Below are 22,781 nucleotides of genomic sequence, written 5' to 3' on the forward strand. Positions count from 1 at the left end.
GTTATGTAATTAGGAAGCCATAAAGTTTATTAGATGGTCTAGCGTACAAGACGGTTTGTGTGGGGGCGGCGTGCCCTCGCATGATAGTAACGTACGGCATATCAGTATACACGGTTGCATAAGTTGGAGTCAGGTCAAACGGTACTTGAAACAAAGTAATCTTCTGAGAAACTCGCGGTCTGTGATGCGACCGTTTGCAAATGCCGATTGCTGAAAGGCTGAACTAAAGATGAGTCGAGTGTAAGCAAGATGTGCCGGGATGTGCCTTGGGATGGGGAGCGAAGCACCTGCCCTTTGCTTCTTTGCTTAGTGAGTTGAATTTGAATACTGCATGGGTAGGCAGCAGAGTATAGCTGAAAAAATCAAGTGCTGTCATCCCCTAGCTGACCTGTCAGGTTCAAGCAAGCATTTGCATCTCCACAGTAATGTAATTGGTTGCCATATTCTTGTACCAGACACTGGAAATAGTGGCATCAGTTAAATTCGGCCAGAAACTTGGTGAATAGCTATGTGAGTAACTTAGGTTTATGTGGCAGAATGAGATATTTAGAAAAGACAGGAGATCTGTGCCGGCTGTAGCTATCTCAGTGGGAAGTTTCCAAGCAAAGAGAATGCACAGAGATCAAATAAGTAGTCTAGGCTAACTTTGGCCACATTATTTAAAAAGAAAGTTTTTCATCCTCCAATTTTTTGTTAACTAGATAGCAGCTATAATGATTCTGAGTGTAGTTTTCTTAGATAGTTACAAACTTTACAAGGTGTAGGATGGCTGCACTCAGCCACCAGTAGTGTGAAAAATCCTTGATGCAGTAAGAAGAATGATGGATGAGAAACTAATAATTAAACCTTATGTCAGGGCTATAGTACTTGAACTGGCTAAAACAATAACAGATTATTATTATACAGGACCGTACAGCCATACCCCATGCAGAACTTCATCAAAGCGTCAGATCACTCACATGCCAGACTTGCCACTGAGCTTGAAAATATCAGATACTGAAAGTAGACTACTTAATGCTGGCTGCATTGTTGTGGCAATGAAGTATACTAAATTTCACTGTCAAAAGTTTACTTTTCTAGCTGCATTTTTGAAATCAAGTGGCAAGCCATACAAGCAGTCTCTGGGGCCTTGATGAAGCTCTGACTAACCTGGGAATGGCTGGATGTAGCTAGCTGTACGGTTCTGTGGTGATGGATAAAGACCTGTACTGTAATTTCCTCTCCAGTTTTTGAGTCCTGAATAACCTGTAACTCAGCCTAATTGATCACTCTTCTGTACTAAACTGCCCTATCAGGATCTTGTATCTTTTTCTGAATATCTTATTCTGTCACTATTACTCACAAATGTAAAGCATTAATAATTTCTGGCCAAATTCAGCTGATGCCATGGTACAAGGACTAATTATATTACCATGGAGATGCAAATGCTCTAAAGCTTAAAGAGCTACACTTCCCCACCTCATATAGTTTTTCACGGCCAGATCACTTTTTTCTTTTGTTATTATTGGGTCTGGCACAACGACAAAAGAAAAAAGAGTGGTCCAGCTAGACTAGCAGTCTATTCGTATGCAAAGTAAGTCAATGCCTCAGTGCTAGTCATAGTTATGTCAAGTCAAGAGTTACTATTACTATGACTAGGCCAAATCAAGCGTTTTATAGTCACATGAGTCACTTTCTCCTGTAGCCATACACATGCATGATGTGTCATGGACTATGTGGACATCTGTGTAGTAACATTGAACTGAAGTAGCTAATTGGGCGGGTCTGTAAGGACAGCTAGCCTATTACATAACTATACTACTCTTAACTCGTGATACTACTTTGCTCCTCCAACTGGTCAGATTTTCTTGTATTTGGCGGGAAAGGCAGATCTACTGAATGGTAATAAATTGATGTATCTCTTGTGTATATTTCACATGCATGCTCACTATCCTTGCCAAATGTGTGATTTGGATCATTTTTCTGCCAAAATCCAGTCACAAATATAACTGACAGGTGTACTGTAATATTATTTATAGCATTTCATTCCCCTTCTACTTACAGCAAGAAAACTCATACATGAAGGGAATCAGCTAATATTATTCACAACACAGTAGCAATCTATAGTGACAACAGATCTTATAGTTAAATTTACAAGTACCAGAGCTTTAAAGCATAAGAGCTCAACACATTGACTTCACTATGTAAACACAAGCCTTAGCAAGTACCCAAATAAATTCAAATTTAAACTTGCTACTTATTAATTAATTGGTAGACTTTACAATATTTATGCTTTATGGATATGCATAAAGGAAATTGCTTGAGCTATGAATTTAGCTGCAGTTGTCTCATCTACCAGTATTCAAAATAGGAATGTGGGTGGGCATACTTCTTTATCTAAAAATTCAACTGGCTACCAATACATGCATGGGTATTTTATGCAGGTAAAAAAAGACATGGGAGAGGATGTTATAAATGTATGCATATGTTCATTTAGTGAAATACTCTATACTTTGTGCTGTAAATTTATATGAAGCAACAACGAACAATACTGCATAACTTAGCTACTAGCCATGTCTTTTCTTAATTGATTATTTAAAAGTAACACGGAATCTATTGACTTGTAAACGATAAATTTAAGGAGCACGGTGAAATATTTTAAAAAACTATCTATACAGTCACCTATTTGTAGCCTGTGGTATAGTTACTCAATATGAAGGTACTACATGTATCACTATGAAGACATTGACATGCACAGAGACCAGTAGAAATCAGTATAAAAACTAGAGGTGGATCCAGACATTTAAAGGGGGGAGTTTCCATTCTGGAACATGGTACAGTATAATTTTAACTTCAGTCTAGCTACCTAGTAATAGTATTTCATGGCAAATAACTAAACAGTGAAGTAGGGTTTCAGTGATAACAAGTAGTAAAACAAGAGATTATGGTAGCCATATGAGGGAAAATCCCAATTTGGCATTGTGGAAATGTGGAAAATCCCTAAATCAGCATGTTTTCACCATCTTTTCAATGCCAAAGTAGGGATTTTTCCACATTACTACAATGCCAAACAGGGATTTTACCTTGTAGCTACTGTCATCTCTTGTTTCACTGCTGGAACCCTACTTTACTTTTAAATTCATACACTAGTTTATTGATTAACTTTTTTTGTTATAGCATAGCAGCTTGTGACTGCTGTATTAGAGTATCTTGACAGTAGATAGTGTACTACAATACCTTGTTTTTATGGAGCTAGATCAATGAGAGATGTGGCCTCAGTACTGATTATTAGATGTGTGGTGGTGTGTTATGCTCTATATAGGGGGCGAGACCCATTGTGATCATTTTATAAGCCCAGCTTAGCTGCTACCCAATACTACCAAGGTCCATTTATCCAGGGGCAGAGGAATAGGGGAGAGAGGCCCCCCCCACTTTCACAAGTGGAGGGGCAGTGCCCCCTCACCTTTTTCCAATACCCAATTGCCAAAGTAAAGCAACCATTGTAGTAATTAGCCAACTTACTTTGCCGTAATTTTCTGGGATTTGCGTTAAAGAATGGAATACTGCATAAATCAGTGCAAGATTGATGTACTCTAATAGAGCAGTCACCTAACTACTGTAATAGAACATTCAGTGGACATATATAAGTTGGCCTGTCTTCATTAACACATATATCTATATGTAATCAAATGAAATGCCTATTTAGTGATGTACAGTATCTTAATGTTGTAACACCCTGTCTTGCAATAGGTAAGCAGCACTCAGATACTTTTAACAACAGCAATTACAGGAATAACCAAAATTATCTTACATTACACGTGTCTCAACTCTCAAGTGTCTATCACTAGCCTATTTACACTTAGCTGTATCTGCTGTCCAAGCTATATTACACTATAATACAAGTACTACATTACTGATAGTCATTGCCATAATATTATAGCAGTATCAACACTTTGCCACCCCACAGACTTGCCCCCCACACACACACACTTTTGAGTACTGTTCTCCACCCCTGCGTTAATCCATAGATTATATGTTCTTTACTATATAATCTGTGGTTAAGCGCCTCAAATACTTAAATACACCTTTTCAAGAAAAGTTTCGATACGGAAAATTAATGCGTTGGTATTGTTTCCCCACATGCAGAAGATGACCATTTAATTGAAAATAAAAGCAATGGCAAGGTGCAGAAGGCAGACATTCATCAAAACCACAAAAGGCACATCCCACCTGTGAGCTTCTTGTTGTGGTATAAAATGGTGCCTGTACACTGTTTTGCTTGGCCTCATGCAGACAGGCAGATCAAAATACGGGTTTTGATATTTTCTATATCCTGCTGCCTGTAAGTATTTCTTGTTTTTAATGCGCTGTGTTTGATGTTTAATGGAGAAAGATTATTCTGTAAAGGTGATTTTCATCACACATGATATTTCTATGATGATTTTTAGACATGACACTTTTAGTAGCACCCATCACTTTAGGGAGGAACCCTACTAAACAATAGTACCATACTGTTTGATTGTTCTCCAGTAATGTTTTACTGTTAAATCTTAGGCCCTTAGAAATGCAAATGAAGCTTTTTAAGTAACTGTAACAGCTTTAAATGGATAATTATTTTTAGAGGCACTTATTGCCTATGAAGATGCCGGGATAACAGTTTTAAGTGATTTCAGTTGTAGGTAAAATCACTATTAGTGTTTGCAATGAGTACTTATTTGACTGATAACTGTGATGAATTAGAGAAAAGCTTATCAAGGCTCTTCCAAAAGAGGAGTTCCATGGAACCTTTTGAACCCCCCTCCTGCATCTGTCCGTGAATACAATCAACATTATTTTACTAGCTACTGAAAACTTTCTGTGCATGAATGTTTAATTCAATTATACAAATTTTTTTAATAATGAAATACTTTCCGTTCTTATAACTTAGTTATGTATTTATATGGAGATACAAATTTACTAAAGAAATAATAGAGCTGGATATATGGGCAATAGCTAATTTAAACTGCATGCAGTGCTAGGTAAGAAACTTTAATCTGCTGTTTGATGTATAGTCACCCCAATAGCCATTCTCAATTGTGAGGTCTCATATAAAATAATTTTAAAAGTTAATTTCATTACTGTGCATTAAAAACGTAGATAGATGTAAGTCAGCTATTATACCACAAGTCTGAATCTACACTGTGTGTCAGTGGTTGAGCCAAGTACAAGATCTTCAGCAAGTAGTGTAGTTATGTCTCCATTTGGTTGAACCATCATATAGTACTTCTTCCCATCAGACTCCACATAGTACCGTAAATCTTGTACACCATCAATATCCTCTTGCTTGAATCTATATATGTATCCCTATATATAGAATGATAAATATAACAACTAAGTATATTAATAGTAACAATATGCGCACACCTCATCAGACACATCCCCTGGTAATGCCACAATGTTATTGTCTGCATCAACAGCAAGGTAAAAATTATTCTGATCAGCATTAAAGAACTGGTCCCCTTGACTGTTAGAACTCCATGCAACAAGATATGCATCTTCATTTAGTACTCCTTCAACTGTGGAAAAGTTACAGTAGATTAATATGAGTTATATAGTAATATTAATGGTTAACTTACTAAGTGATAGAGCAGCTGTGACATATGGAGAGTCTCCTGTTGATATGATGTGAAGTGGATTACCAAGTGAGACACTGACTGTAGCCACTGTGGATGGTTGTATTACACTCAATGGATATGGTGTCCTGTTAAGGTGGCTGTTGAGTTTTATGGAGAAATTTCCAACAGTAATGTCACAAGAGTTTTTAGTGACATTGAGTGTTGTTCCATTAATGGTGATGCTAAGTTTACCTCCATCTGGAGAGAGGTCTAATGATACCTTATCATTTTTTAGTTTGCTGTCCTTATTGAGTAGTTCCAACTGACTTGAAGATTTGTTCAACATAATAGTGGACTTGCTGTGTTTATAAGAAGGCCAGGTGGCACCATCTTCTGGTAGTGTTGAAGCAGTGAAGGAAGGACTGAGCTGAAACTTTTCCACTTTGTATTCCATGATTCTTCTGATTTCTTTGTAGCTATCTATTTCTTTATATAATTCTCTGCAAAACTTATTTTTCTCATGATAGCCAGCTCATGATAGCCAGCTATCTACAACCTGTTTTATACTAAATCTCACTTCCTGTGATCTTATAGCTACTTCCTGATATAATAGATCATTTATTGGCTTCTGGTTGGTCATGTATTGTATATACATCTATTTACTGTACAAAGTGCACTTTAAGTAAACTGTATTTTGTATTATTTAGGTATATTTCTGTGAAAGTTCCAGCACTACCAATAATGGTCTGGTTAAGGTTCATGAACTTTCATAAATGGCATACATATTTAGAATGAAGTATTCAAGTAGGATCTGTGCAGCATACAAGTGATCCATCCATTAGTGTACTCAATCTAACAAATCATTTGGAAGACTTTATAAATTAACTTAGTAGCTAATGATGCACCGATACTGGAGATTTAATTGCTGATTGATCTGATATTTATGAAATACTGTAGCAGTCAATTTTGGCTAAATTTCATAAATGTATTAATCTGATTTGGCTAACACATTTGCTAATAATTGCTGATACGTCAAATCTTTCCAATAAACCAATTTCTCATGTTTTAATGGTTAATCATGCATCACTGAATGGTAGTTTTAACTCATGAAATGGCTGATATGACTGTTGAATAGTCCGTTTGTTTATACACAGAATCACATTGACATTTACCCTCTGTACTGCACGTACATGTGTCATAAAATGATATACACCTACTAGTTTAGAAATCATCAAGGAAAAGGTACAAATAACATTTCCTGTGACATTGATTGATAGAAGAATTTCCCAACAATATTACTGAATGAAGTCAGTGTTGGCTGTTAATACGTACACAGTGAACACAGCATATGATATAAATGATAGCTGTAGATAAAGTGGCATGGCTACCATAATCTAGACAAATTTTATGCAAGCGTGTGTGTCTGTGTGTGCGATGCTTGCTATAACCATGTAAAACTGACAAGTGGGTGACAATTCTATTGTTATTATCTGATTCGATATAGCTAATTTATATTTAATCATTAGTCAATGCAAATGTGCGTTATTTGAGAACCCGGGTCTCCTTCCCATAAGCTGTATATCGCAAGAACCACCTTTACACCTAGATAACTGCCAGCCGAGGTGCATAGAGATCACAATCATTGTTGAAAGCAACATACCTTTTGCCTCATGACCTTACTGCAGTACCATGACGTTGAGCTGATCATTCCTCAAAAAATTTATAACTTGTGGACAATAAAACTAAAAACATTTGGCTCATTTATAGTAGCTACTACCTGACCTGCTGATAATATTCAAAAATTTTTCATTCAAACGTCAGGCATCTGTTCTATTTATGGCACATCAAAGTTTTCACAATATAATTATAGGGAAATCCATTAATGTGCACAGTCTTATATTCATGGCCCTTTCCCCAAACTTGCAAATGAGCACGTGTCCACTCTTTACACCTTTACTGTCATTTATTCTGCTGAAATAGTGAGGATAAATTTGCAAAGCCAGATGGTATCACGACCCTCACTGATAAGTTCACTTCTACGCAATAAGTACACCTACAGCTTGCCATTGTATGGTAACTGTTGTAAACCTTATGAATGACCAACATGTATATATCACAGTTTCAGTAGGAAGATGGTCTGTTTTCAACACTTCAAGCCAAACAGATTCAATGCAATTTCCATAACTATATCTCCTGAACTTAAATTTTATTAGCTATAAACTAACTCTCTCAAATGTTTACTGTAAAACTAACCGAGAGGCTGTCAGCCCATCAATACAAACATCTTCTTACACAGGTGGATAATAGGTCAAGTCCCGAGCATATAGTTCACCATGACAACACATGATTCATCTTTGTCCTCAGGTAATGTACATGGCTACTGTGTGACAACTTATGTCACTAGCATATCCTATAGGAAAACTGGTTTCTGACTTCAGGTAAGTTCCCCAAACAAGGATGGGAATTATCTACCACCAGCAGCAGAATTGTACAAAGTATTGTGATAGGTTATAGTGTTTATTTGAAAGCATTTGTGCATAGACAATAGTCAATGTTGCATGTACATGACATCTCTATTTACAAGTTGCATGGAGTATGGTGATCTATAAGATACATATATTAAACACTGCCAATTGCATTAAATAACTGTATACTTTAATAAAACAAACCATGCATTCTCTGACTTTTGCGTGGCCATGGGTAAAAGTAAAAATTATCCTCCGAGTATATACATATATGTATGTATATTTTTGTATATGCATATACGTACATAACGTAAGTACATATGTTTACTGACTCTTTTACACTTTTGCAATTGACATGCAACATACACTGTGTATACACTAGGAAGGGATTGTGGGCAAAACATATATCATGATCAAAGCCTAAAGGAAGAGTATTTAGAAGTACCAACTACAGGAAGAATGTTTGTTTAACTACAGATGGTTTCTTTTCAGAGGTAGATATAGCTAGCAGCCATATAGTGTACTGGGTAGCTGAGTCAGCAGAAAAGTCACCTATAGAGCAATGACATTGACACCATTTTCCATTTGGATTCAGCTATTGTATACATGGAACTATAACCAAATAGGGCAACATGCTACAAACCATTAATTTATTAATTGTTAATCTTATAGACTAAATATGTAGATCTATACATACTCCATGCATTCTGGGTAGGTTTAGTTGCACGCTAATTCGAAACAGTGAGTATCATTATTCTTTATAACCAGCCATGTAGAGGCTGAAGGGCCAGGATGTTAATTACAAAGATGTCATACTTACTCTTGGTGGGCTGTCAATGAACTGTGGGCTAAACATATAGCATGATAAGTACTAACTACAGGGAGAGTATTTAGAAGTACTAACTACAGGAAGAATGTTAACAAATGACTCAATAGTGACACAATCCCTTCCTAGTGTACACACAGTGTAGCTATGTTGCATGTCAAATACAATACGTCAGTATAAGAGTAGGATGCTCAGCAACAAGGTGGCAACATGCTGCAGTGAAAGAAGAACATTCACAAAAACTGGCGAGCTACCATACAGTCATGCATACATAAAAAGAGAGCTGTATACTGGGATTAAGTATTAAAACTGCACAACCCACTGAATAAGGATATTACATACATAAAGACAATCACTTCCTCCTTCCCTCTAGCACCATGTACTCATTTGACCTTAAACTGTAGTCACTTTATTAGATGTACATGTGCATCAGAATATTGATTTTGTAAAATGAATTACAAATTTGATTTGCAAGAATGTCCATGCATATTGCTAATATATAAGACACTTCAGAACACTTCGTAAATGTATGGCTACACACAGTGTTGGGCAAGTTACTTTGTAAAAGTAACTAGTTACATATTACATATTACTTGCAACAGAACTATTTAGTTACAGTTACATATTACCCATAAAATAAGTAACTGTAATAATATTACATATTATATTACTTTGTGTCCACAGCCTTAAGCTGTCACGTGTGATACTATCACCTTATCACGTGACATGATTGCGTTGTTGGACAATGTGCAAATCTTGGTTATAAGTAAGAAGCTAGTGAATAAGCTTCATTCAGTAGGCCTCGTTACTTCGTTGTGGTTAGGCATTACTCAGAGGATTACTAACGAGATTAGTAACTTCGTTACTTTAATAATAATATTACGTCATATTAGACTCGTTACAGTAATTATATTACTTAGGTAACGCGTTACGTTTGTAAGTAAAGTATCTTGCGTTATATTACCTGTTTTCATAGCGTATTTCGTTATATTACTTTGTTACCACAAAAGTAATAATATTACGTAACGCGTTACATAAGTAGCGCGTTACTCCCAACACTGGCTGCCCACCAGTATTGTGCAAAGAATAGACAGCATTATTCAGACACAGTACAGGATGATGGTAAAGGAAGATGGTGTTTAGCTCATAAACATGAGCAGGAAGTTGCTACAATATAAAATGGGTACTGTTTGCTCAGTAAAACAGACCAAAATCAGATAAAAGAGGATCATATATTCAAGAAAGAAGAAGTAGATATCTACAAAGAATCATGGAACACAAAGTGGAAAAGTTTCAGCTCAGTCCTTCCTTCACTGCTTCAACACTACCAGAAGATGGTGCCTCCTGGCCTTCTTATAAACTCAACAAGCCTACTATTATGTTGAACAAAATTTCAAGTCAGTTGGAACTACTCAATAAGGACACCAAACCACAAAATGATAAGGTATCATTAGACCTCTCTCCAGATGGAGGTAAACTTAGCATCACCATTAATGAAACAAGACTTAATGTCACTAAAAACTCTTGTGACATTACTATTGGAAATTTCTCCATAAAACTCAACAGCCACCTTAACAGGACACCATACCCCATTGAGTGCAATACAACCATCCACAGTGGCTGCAGTCAGTCTATCACTTGATAATCCACTTCACATCATATCAACAGGAGACTCTCCATATGTCACAGCTGCTCTATCACTTAGTAAGTTAACCATTAATATTACTATATAACTCATATTAATCTACTGTAACTTTTCCACAGTTGAAGGAGTACTCAATGAAGATGCATATCTTGTTGCATAGAGTTCTAACAGTCAAGGGGACCAGTTCTTTAATGCTGATCAGAATAATTTTTACCTTGCTGTTGATGCAGACAATAACATTGTAGCATTACCAGGGGATGTGTCTGATGAGGTGTGCGCATATTGTTACTATTAATATACTTTGTTGTTATATTTGTCATTCTATATAATATAGGGATACATATATAGATTCAAACAAGAGGATATTGATGGTGTACAAGATATACGTTACTATGTGGAGTCTGATGGGAAGAATCTATATATGCTTCACGCCTGCAAGTCCTCTATTCCTGTGTTCGGCTTCACGCCTGCAAGTCCTCTATTCCTGTGTTGCTTCACGCCTGCAAGTCCTCTATTCTTGTGTTCTTTTTCTTCATTTCTTCGTCAGTGGTGATGAGTATAAAGACTGCTGTGATGTCCACACATAAACTCTAAAGGACGGAAAGCTCATTAAGAATAGGCTACACTATTGGAATTCTCCATATAAACACCTTACGAGTATGCGGAATAAAATTGTAAACTTCCGAATACGTTACGTGATTTTTATGTTTGATAATAGGTACCGTTCGATAATAGGTCACTTACGCTATCATATCAACCCCTACTTCCTTTTAAAATTTTTAATTTTTTAAATAGCTAGTTTGTTTACTTTTTTGGTATAGCTAGCTATATTATACTCTTTTTGTTTTCCACATAGTATAAATATCATTTGAAGCAGCTCTTTTACCTTCGTACGCAATAAGCGCCTCTAAAATAATTATCGTTTTGTTTTTTAAAGCTATTACAGCAACTGTTTAAGGCTTCATCTGCATTTCTACTGGCCTAAATGTTGATGATTTTACAGTAAAACATCGCTGGAGAGTCCACCATTGTAAGAGGGAACCCTCACTTTTAGAAGTCTGGTGGATCCGCCCCTCAAAGACATTATTAGCTAGCTACCTCACAAAAAAGCTAAACTGGTAATTAAGACTATAAAAATGACTACCCAGCATTAATAAATGCTAGACAACTCCTTGGGTGCTACACCCATTCACCCTCATCTTATGCACATGTATTCACACTTCGTTAAAATCATGTGTTTGGGTTGTGGCGTGCGCTGCTGCTATTAAGTGCCACAACTATTAATCATCTTTCGAGAAGAACAAAGAAGCAAATGAATGATGAAAGCAAACAGCATGGCAGAACGTAACAACAGATTTGTGAATCCGCCGTCATTACCTTGGCTGTCTGAAATTTCTGGAGCCGTACACCCAGCACTACCGGGTCTTACAGCAGGCAGGCAGGCAGGCAGGCAGGCAGGCAAAATGTAGGTGTGTAGGTGAATTTCGAAAATTTTAAAACTAACTGTACATCAAAACATTCGTTTTTTAAGGTGTGAAAATCCACAAAACCATATGATTTCTTACCAATCCCTACTATACAGTACCAGTACTATCGTACGATGTTACAAAAAAGTTAATTAACAAGTGTAAGGAAACATTAGAAATTTTGTACAAAATCAATGAAACAAGGGAGGTCGGTCATATACACCTGCAGCTCCACTAGTGGACAGTTACATGTAATCCCTACTTTAGTCATGGCTATACTCTACATATGACTGAAGTATGAATTAAATGTCCACTAGTATAACTGCATGAGTAGCTCTGCCAATCATGTCCTGTATCTACTGCATTTCTTGTGATCAGTATGTCTACAGAGTAGTACGTATACCAGAGCTTGCCCCAATGTGCTATAGCATCTGTCTAGTATTGTTCAGTACTTGTCTTACTCATGCATGTTTGCAAGTAAGCAACTAATTTTCCAGTACTGTAATTAAATGCATAATTCAATCCAGTGTACATAAGAGCACACTGACCTTGGGAAGCCATAAATTATCACTAACACACTGATACAATGGCTGTTCAATGCTTATTATTATGGTGGCTTCATTCCAGGAATTTACACTGTCCATTTCTGATAACCCACTAAGAAGAGGTGTCAACTCCAATGCTACCATCTCCTGCATGACTTACCAAGTACAAAAAAATCTCCATCGTACAGGAGGTACAAGGTAGCACTCTTAATATAATAAGAAAGGTTAACCCAGTATTCCAATAACAAAGAAGTAAGGCTGGTTAATCTGCCAAGATCATTGCTCAAGATTTATACTTAAACATATTTTGTTTAAATCCAGTGGTCTCTGTAAAGAATCATAATAACCATAAAACTACTATCAAGAGTACATAGGAAGGGTATTTTTTTATTATGTACTCTTGCTATTATGAATATGACACTTTCCAGGAATTACTTGATTTATCATATACTGACACAAATAAATGCTTCCTTAAATCTAATTCATTGAAAATGCAAACCAGACCCTGGCATTCTTTGAAAAACCGCTACTAGGTGACATGACACTGCGGTTGGTTTGTTGAAAAACCGCTATTAACTACTACCTGTACCCACACACAACACTTGTCACACTGTAAGTTCTCATATAACCATAAAACCAGACTCTGTTCACTGAAAAACCGCTACTAGATACCCACACACAACACATGTCTCCACTATCACACAGTGATTTTCCAAGTGAACTCAACTGTGCTTTGCTTTGTGATTTTTGTACCTCAAAATGAAATGCTTACCTACTTAAAGATTTTTATTACGAGCTTCTGCATGCTTTCATTCATCCGTTGCATCACAGTGAACACCATGGTGACTTGGTATGCAAGAGGTCACAAATTCAAATATAAAATCCAGCTGATGAGTTTTTCTTTTCAACCATACCTTTAATTTTTTTTACAAACTCAACTTTGAGCATGTTACAAAAAGTAAAGGGATCAAAGAAAAAAAAGTAGTGAAACAAGGGAATAGCTAAAAAGTGGTGAAACAAGGAAGGTTGCCTATATCTGCAGGTATACTATAGTCTGCTCGGTTCACCTGAGCCCTCATTTCTTATTAATAATTCTTGTTACAAGGACCAGCTGCTCAAACATTTAGTAGCCTGTTTATCAAAAAAGTGCTTTGATACTGGCAAGAACAAGTGAGTTATGAGGCTTTAAAAATATCCCATACATTTAGTATGGACAATTCAGGTGCACAAACATGTTTACAACATGAAAACATGCTTGTTCCAGTACAAAACCATTGGGAGTGAACACATGTTCACCTCTTTGATATTAGTATATTTGGCAGGGCTCAGGCTCAGGTGGATGTGTACTGACTATAGTGGACATTAAATTCCTAAGTCAGTTATAGACTGAAGGAATTTATTCTTCACCAACCTTCCTTGTTTCACTACTTTTTTCTTTTACTTGTACATTGTATAATATATGAAAATGACACACACAAACACTATATCCATCAGGCATATTGGATGTATTATTTTTAAAAAGAGTCTGAAATAAAGATAAGATACAAGGACACAGTTTCTCTGAATTGCTCACAATCACTACATGATTACAACTTCTAGGAAATAGATATGATTATGTTTGTGACAAGAGTACAACTACTAATGGCTTCCTTTCTACAAAAAAAAATCCTTTACTAGTTAATAAGCAGTTACAAGCCATCACCAAAGAGCTATACCATAATTCCACCAACCATAAATAACTTTACATCTATCATAAACCAACCATAGCTCTGAAGTTAAACTCTTTGATAACTGTGCTAATAAAACAACTTAACAGTTGTTAAAAAAACAATTCAGTTCACAAAATCTGCTCATTAACATGAAGCCATACAGTATTTATTATGTAAACAGTAGGGGTTAGGATTAAGGTGAAAGCTGGCACAACTTTCCTACACTACACATTCAGTCATACAACACAGTACCACTATAGTGTTAAAAACAGAAAGCAAGATAATTGTTCAGTAACCACAGAGCTACCCACTAGACTACCAAGAAGCAATATCTATTAGTCCAACTGAACAGCTTCAATTCCACGAAAGGTATTCCTTACCTCCTACACTAGACCTTATTGAATTCATCACTATCAAAATGCTTTGTCTGCTACCACAAAACATGCCCAACATAAGGCACTTTTAAGCAATCTCTCACAAGCCTGTGGTCAACATGGCCTTAAAAGGAAGAGTGAACAGTAAAGGCAGATAGGCTCTGAAAATGTGTTCAGTTGGACACAAAAAAAAACACTTTGCCCTAAAAGTTCTAGTATAGCCAGGATATTGGTAATAATACTGCATATGTTTTATTATCTTTGGCTGTTGAAACAAGCACCCTCGTAACTAATTTGAAACAACATAATATCCAAGCTATATATATATATATATATATGTATGTATTTGTGCCATTTTTTGCTCACAACTTTTATTACCACTATTGACCAACTTATACTTTAGACACAAATTTAGGGGATTGTTGAAAAACTGTATCAAAATAAATGACAAGACAATAAATGTGTAAGATTTAGCAAACTCCATAGTGTAGATTCAAAGCTTGATATTTGCCTATTGTACCCACAACAGTTTGACCACATGGAAACTACAATACTATAAAGATTCCAGTCACGAAATACTTTTGACTGCAATGGTTAAGACTTCTAGTTGGGTACAACTGGCATACAAAACTTCTACAAGATAAGCTGGATCCTTGCTAAATCCTTGCTAAATCCTACCTCTTCATTTACCAGATATAAAATAGACTACATTACCTGTGGTTCCACAGGACAAGTGATGGTTCGCTCATTCTCATGATAGACAAACACCTCTCGGTCTTTGCCACCAGTGGGGGACATTGCCCATGACTTGTGCAGGTCACTTTCGTGCAGTAGTGTTGCTAATGGCAACATTGTCAGTCCACACCACTTAGCTGACCCATCATCACTATGGTAACAAAGAGCAACCATATATTACACAGTTGTACACATTTGCCAACTTTCTACTTTTCTAAATAAAACATTACATTTTGATGAATACTTTTACTTTTCACTTTGTGGTTGCTTGTGCAGATTATAAAAGTGGAGATTAAAAACCAGTGAATTTAGTAAATCTACAATTGTGACTGGATTTGCAAGAACCCCACATTCTAGAGCATTTTTCTAACATTTTATTGCATTCCTTTGTCCTCATAATCAATCACTTTTTACCTACGTATGACCAGGGAAAGGTGAAAACTGAGAAAAAGATTAGAGTGAATTGCACGTCTACCATGATATAAACTAATGCTCATATCTTCCATCTCCTTAGGAGCACTGACATCAATCAAAGAGTTTCAAACTTTGGGGAATACTATGACACCAAAGTTTTTGCTTTTGGCACCTTCCTTCATTGTAAAACAAACACTCTAAACATTTACAGCTTTTAAACTAGATGCACGCAGCTGTGGGTGCGAACCTAGTTTCCTGAAATTGGTCTGGCAAAAACCGTGTGTCTGCGTCTGTGTGTCTGCCCAACACCCATGTAAGCAAACAGGCTTTGAGTTACAGATTCTTTCAATGGATAAAATGCTGTTTACTCTATTAAAGCTTAGCTTTCATCATGTTTACTTGAAGGGGGTGTGGCCAGTCACTGAAACCATGTGAAACAGTTCAGTAGGTGCCATCTAACTGGCGTACAACAAATAAAAAACAACGTAACAAGTGCCCAGTAAGCTACCAGGAATAGTGCATCTATTTTAGCTTAAAGAGGGGCATGGGCCCCTTTGTACAGAAACGAAAACACGATAGCACAGTATCAACTTGTTTTATTATTCATAATGTTTCACCCCATTGAATTCTATTTGTAAAATTAGGTTTGCTCGAAGTCCGCAAACATGTGTAAATCTTGCAGATCTGGTCACAGTTGAAGAATGAATCTAAGGCATGATAAATACCACAGACAAGTAGCTTCAGATACTAAAAAAATTATCCTTCTCTAGCCTTTCTATTATACAGTACCAGTATGCCCATATTTGGACAACAAAGTCCAGGCTCTTCCTGGCCTTAAAGCTGATTGGCTCATCATACCATCCTTGTTCTGCACACTCATCTACTGTGTAGACATTAGTGGAGTCCTACAATAGAAATTGTATAGTAAGGAATATACACTACAATGCTATTGACATTTAACTGGCCATTAAAAATTAGATTTGAAGAAAAATACACAAAAGTATAACAAAACAAAGAAAGAAAAGTAGAACTTGACCTCTAGGTTTAGAGCACCATGCCGTACCTACTGTGTAACCACTGCTTCCTAACAACTCCTCTTGTTTTGTTCTAGTTAATTGTTACAAATATAATCTATACCCTAACCCAATTGTTGAAAAATGATGTCCTAATCCTAGTTGGGCTTTTTCCTAATCTTAGGAATGCAATTCCTAATCCCAGGGGGGCTTTTCCAAATAATAGGAGTGCATTCCTAAACCTAGGAGTGCTGTTCCTAGTGCTGCTCCTAATCCTATTGGCACTGTTCTTAATCCTACAAACAAGTTTCTTATACCCATAGGGATGAATCCTTAATGTTCAACCAGCTAAATAAATATTTGCACCGTGACACGTGACCAGCTAAATATCTATTACAATACTACAAAACAACAAAATTTGTCACACAAGCAATCTTCTTTAATTGACTGCCGATGTGCCAAGTTCTATAATTGGGCTATGATTGAGTAGGCCAGTGGTGAATATCATATGCCACTTAGGTTCATGTCAGATAGCTCTAATAGAACACACACTAATTCTCTAGTCATGGTATTCTAATAGAACACACATAATTTCTCTGGTCACTGTATTTCTACACAAGTTATACACAAGCCACTGTCTTATGTACTCTAATAGAATGCACACCAATTTTCTAGTGATTGCGAATAGAGTCCCAGGCTAGAGAAATTTCTTGCACATGGAAACAACAGTACAGTCATCACTACCACCCACGTATTAAACCTGGAACCTTGGTCAATGATTCCCTCCCAGTTGGTCAATAGACAAAAAAAAAAGTTTTATCACAATGTACGGAGGCAGTAGTAGGCCACTGTGATTAAAACATGCTGTAAGATCACATATGCTTACAAACACAGTATTACACATTCCCGATATTAAAGTGGGTGTGGCTCACGAAAGAAGCTGGCCTACTGTAAGACTAGACTATGCCTCGCACAGAGATTGTCGCTACCGTGCTACTTGTTTCAGTTGCACTTTAGCAATCTGTATGACAACACACGCATGCATGCACGCACACACCACACGGACTACTGTAATACTTACCAACATGTCATCGTCTAATTTTACTGTGCAGGACAGGTCAACATCAGACGGACAATCAATACCATTCACCTTCATTACTCTAATAACGCCTTCACTACTGACCTTGAAACGTGGTGTCAAACCTGTAAGACGTGATACAGCATATTAGCATAGATATATGACTCCTAATAGGGATTGGAAATGGCGTCACATGCCAGAAGTAGGCTTGTTTCGAATGTTACGGATGGTTTCCGTAATTTGTATCATATACTAATTTAATTGTCCCCAGATGAAGTTTTAAAGGTTTTGCGAGAATGATTTAGAACCTAAGAGCGAAGTATGCTACCATCCTACTAGCTTTGTTCCACAGCTTTGGCATTAGATTAAAGCTTGAAAGACAAACGGTTACACTAGACAGCAGCTGTAGGTGTGTACAGAGGTGAAGAATAAATTCCTTCAGTCTATAACTGACTTAGGACTAGAGGTGTGGCTTACAAACCATACTGTTCAATTCTAATGACCAAAGGGATTCTAAAAAGCCACATATCGTTGATACCAGAAGGTGTGCTACAGGAACAGAAACGTACCTTGGTGTAGAAGCGATACCGAAACGGCATATGACAAGTGGGAAAGGCCAGTCAGTGACTTCCACCAAAGCGGCTTATATCGCTCAACCTTAGAGAACTTTCATATTCTACTAAACCTACACTGATAGTCTACAGTCAATACAGTCGAAACGCAACCGTCAAAAAATACGCTTTATTACGCGTATTTAGTTGCACAGCTTGTTTTCCCGCGAAGAAACAGGCGATTCTTCCAGTAGAACACCGTCTGACTACAAGCGCTTGTAGCTGCCAGATGCAATGCTCTTTCCTGTTTGCACTGGGGGTCACGCAACAACAGGTCCTAGTCTCTCCCACAACAACCAAATTCGACAAGTGCAGTAAGTTAGCAACGAGCTACAAAGCACTGAACAAAGTTTGTGAGTAATGGCAAGGTGGTTTTGAGGTGTGGGTACAATTTGTTTCAAGCCATATTAGTGTTGCTAATTAATTTGCACAACTAGACAAAAGCCCAAACTTGATAATTATGTTGTAAAAAGTTGTGCACTTTGGCTGCTGTTTACACATACAGTAAGATGACAAATAGCATTTTTGCACACTTTAAATCAACAATTTCTAAAACAGTTATCTGGTGGAGACTTCCTGTGCCAGAATACTGCTGCCACTACTCCGAGTTGACCAGAGATGAAAGTTTGTACCATCAAATTCAGCAATAACTTGAAACTGCTTGAGGTACAGCCATCTTCAAGGACTCCATTCTTACTGTGTCCAGGGTAAATCCCGCATAATACTGCTCTTGTCGTGGAGATACACAGAGGTCTGGTCATCCATTACAGTCCTAATCCTGTAATAGTTTCAAAGTACATCAAAGATACAACTGGATGTACTAGCCGTTAGAATGTAGTATTATTAAATGTGAGGTAAATTGATCAAAAGAAAAAAAATCACACTAAAATCTATTGAGGAATGGATAGCTAGCCACAAAGAGAGCTCACAATACCGACCAACTTACCAAGGCCACTTTCATCTATCCAAGTCATTGTTATTTCAGAAGGGTCTTCTAATTCCAAAACGGAGTTATCATGGTACGACACTGCATCTGGTACAATCAGTTTGTTCTGGCAGCTTTTACAAACCAAGGTTACCTGTACAGTACAAACGTCACAAGTACACATGGGTACAATACAGTTTCTTACAGCAGTAATGAAAAAAACTTCCGTGACATTTCCCACATACATACATACATGCTACAAAAGTACATTTCACACCATCAAAATCCAGCAAATACAATTCTCAGCGAATTCAGAGTTTAGAAGACAATAATGCCCATCATACTAAATCAGGGGGTGTAACAGGAACAAAAGTTTGTAAAGCAGAGACTCATAAAAGAGATACCGCACGACAAGAAAAATTGGTGAATCTACATTTCAGTAGCTTTGGTAAAGAAATTGTAGATCTAAACATACTTTTAAAATTTCCTGCCTTATGGTAATCATCCATTTCGAGTAACTATCAGTGATTACAAATTCAAAACTTCAAGGAGTTATTTGTATTATTATATTATATATATATACAGTGGAACCTCTCTTAACAAACGCCCCGAATTAAGGACACATAATAGAAAAACCTCCCTAATAAGGACAAAAACTTGGTCCCAACAGGTCTGTTTAATACATTTTTTACCTCTGAAGAGGAAAACCTATATTACAGCAAAAAAGTGGCCAAAAATTCTGGGTCCCAAAATGTCCGTAATAGAGAGGTTACACTGTAGTAGCTCCGTGCAATTATGTACAGTGGTAAAGCACCATTGTAAAACACATTAAAAATGCAACTACAGCTGGTCTAAATAAAGACTGTAAAAAAATTCAGGTTACCATGGGATAATATTTAAGTCCACATAACATACAGCAATGTTCTAACTTGCCAATATTTGCTGTAAGCAATGGGAAGCCCTTACCATTGGATGTGAAATCACAAGTTGCTGAATCCAGTTGCACTGCAAGAGTCTGACCTAGTAGAAGAGGTTGTAACTGATGATTTATTTTTAATATGTACACCACTGTGTGAAACTAAGATAGCAGTAATGGTTATTATTTTGAAACTACTGTAACACGAAATTTTTGTGGGATAAAGAGATTGTATGGATTTTGCAGGCATCTTATCTACAAAATTTTATCATAGATAATGTAGGGAGATGTCTTTCCCATAGTTTTATGTACAGGCAATCCTTGTTACGAGTCCAGACTATCTCACAAACTCAACTTTGTTTCTTCATGAATCATCTTGTTAGTTCCCTTATCACTTTTACATTGGGTGAGTGTTATCACATCATGGTGGCATACAGCCAGTTTGTTTCAAACTTCATCGTTATGCATGGTTCCGCAGGTATAGCACCAATATTTTTTGTGGCACTATTTCTAAGCACCAAGACAAGATATGAGAATTTTTTCAGTATCAACTAAATGATTAAAGATTTATATGAAGATTATATTTGTGTAAACTGAGGCTGATACCGTTGACTACTGAACCCATAACGGAGATTGTCCATAATGATGTCACTGTTGCGAATCTTTACTTGTACTTGATTTTAGTCCATGTACAAAAGGTGTGGAACAACTGAGACATTTTCACAATTGAGAGATCTATATCTGAACTACAAAAATTTCTTTCAAAAAAGTTACTTTTACATTTTGGCAATCCACAAAAGTTGTTTAACACGTTATGGCACTGTGGTGTATGGTTTATTGTGTATAACAAGATACTGAATAACAACCGGCTCTTCTATATTAACGGAGTACAAATTCGTTTCACAAATGTATAGTTTCATACAGCTACTACACGTGCTCCATACAAACCTTATCACTTTCGTTGACTCAGATTTTGTGCACTCTTTTTCGTTTATCCACAGCAAAGTGAAATCGGGAGTAGTAAAATTCTTGTTCAGTTCTAACACTGAAATACTCCCAGCCCACACGTTTCAAGATTAAATAAACGGCATAATTATCTTCATAAATCATCTCTTCAACTGCTTTTATTCGAAAATCTGCCAGAAATTTACTGGTTGAACGCCATTTCTCTCGTCCGCGTGGCCTGTCGAAAACGCCATTTTGAACTTCTTGTAAATTGCGCGTGCAACTAAAATCGCCCATTTTTTGACGGTTGCGTTTCGACTGAATAGCCTTTTCATGCTCTTCAAAGCGGTAACAAACAAAACGCGCCTTGTATCTAACCAGTGACGTCAATTGTACAGGTAGTATACTGGGCACGAGACCCGAGTGGGCACGTGGCGCCATTTCCAATCCCTATTAAGAGTCATGTTATCTATGATATTAGTAGTAGTGAGAACACCAGGGGCGGATCTAGGATTTATAAAAGGGGGGAGGGCTAACTCAAGGTACTACTACTGAATCTCTTGGGTAGAAGTAGCGAAGCACACTTCCCAGCATGCAAAGCCTGCTGGAACTAGGGGGGTCTGGGGGCATGCCCCCCCCAGGAAAATTTTGAAAAATAGATGCTAAAACACTGCAATTTGGAGACATTTCCACATAAAATTCATAATATTTTCTGCCTGTAGATATTTTATATACTGCCTTTAGATTATAGGTATGGCTCTCTGAAGCATTTTGCTAATGGAAAAGTTTGGGTAGGTACAGACAACCAAGTACATGATGCACCCCTCTCACAATTGCACAACACTGATTAGGTACATGTTAGTATAATAATGTTGAAAGTGGAAAATTTTGAAATTTGAACAATACAAGATTGAATCTGAGAGCATTTTCAATGGAAATTGTGAACCTGAATTAAGTATTGTCATACATGTTAACTATATATACAAGTAGATGAATGAAGCCCTTTAAACAGACCAATTCATTTCATTGCATGTATAGGTGCAGGCAGATTTGGAAAAATTCCATAACAGAACCAACTACATGTTTCCAGTGAATGTTCTATTAGAGTAGTTAGCTGACTGCTCTATTAGAGTATCTCGATCTTGTAAACCTCCAATGCTGATTCGGGTCCTTGTTGCATAAATTTTAGCATAAATCCACTGATAATACCTTGGAAAGACGTTTATAAGGTGGTTTTATGAGTATTTGTATTATTAGTACCGAGGAACTGTTTTATGGAACAACCTTAAGTCCATGCACTGTTACTGGGGCTGCCACTTTGTCGTCATTTCGTAATTCAGTATTATCTTAATTCTTAATTCCTGTGTAATTTTGTCTATATATCCTTAGTTGTGTATGTATGTTTGTTTTTTTGTATATTATTAGTTATTGTATGTGTCTATTGTATGTTTGTTCAGGGCTCCACTGAAAATCAGTTTTACTGAGTGGACTCCCTGCTTAAAAATTACAATTACAATTACAATAGTGATCATATAATTATG

General features: G+C 36.8%; 1 protein-coding gene and 1 long non-coding RNA gene across 3 annotated transcripts in view; one reads left to right on the forward strand and one right to left on the reverse strand.

Annotated features, from left to right (window-relative positions):
* Positions 1-105: 105 nt before the first annotated feature.
* LOC136260321 (uncharacterized) lies at positions 106-8,232 on the forward strand. Its single transcript, XR_010703494.1, has 3 exons — positions 106-309; positions 7,870-7,937; positions 7,990-8,232. It is a non-coding gene; the product is annotated as an uncharacterized lncRNA (long non-coding RNA).
* LOC136260320 (uncharacterized) overlaps positions 4,975-22,781 on the reverse strand; it is a 27,787-nt gene continuing 9,980 nt past the window's right edge. The window contains exons 2-7 of one of the 2 annotated variants that reach the window (XR_010703493.1): positions 17,847-17,968; positions 16,542-16,657; positions 15,318-15,489; positions 5,595-8,176; positions 5,383-5,534; positions 4,975-5,322 (exon numbers count right to left, since the gene is read on the reverse strand). Coding sequence is in view for 1 of the 2 variants with exons in the window: in XM_066054012.1 (XP_065910084.1) it covers positions 11,004-11,099; positions 15,318-15,489; positions 16,542-16,657; positions 17,847-17,968 (506 nt within the window). In the remaining variant the exon portion in view is untranslated. Of the gene's footprint in view, positions 5,323-5,382; positions 5,535-5,594; positions 8,177-10,776; positions 11,100-15,317; positions 15,490-16,541; positions 16,658-17,846; positions 17,969-22,781 lie in introns of those variants that run through there. The other variant, XM_066054012.1, reaches the window with a different exon arrangement.

This window comes from Dysidea avara, chromosome 7 (assembly GCF_963678975.1).
Source record: "Dysidea avara chromosome 7, odDysAvar1.4, whole genome shotgun sequence".
In the NCBI taxonomy this organism is placed as follows: domain Eukaryota; kingdom Metazoa; phylum Porifera; class Demospongiae; order Dictyoceratida; family Dysideidae; genus Dysidea; species Dysidea avara.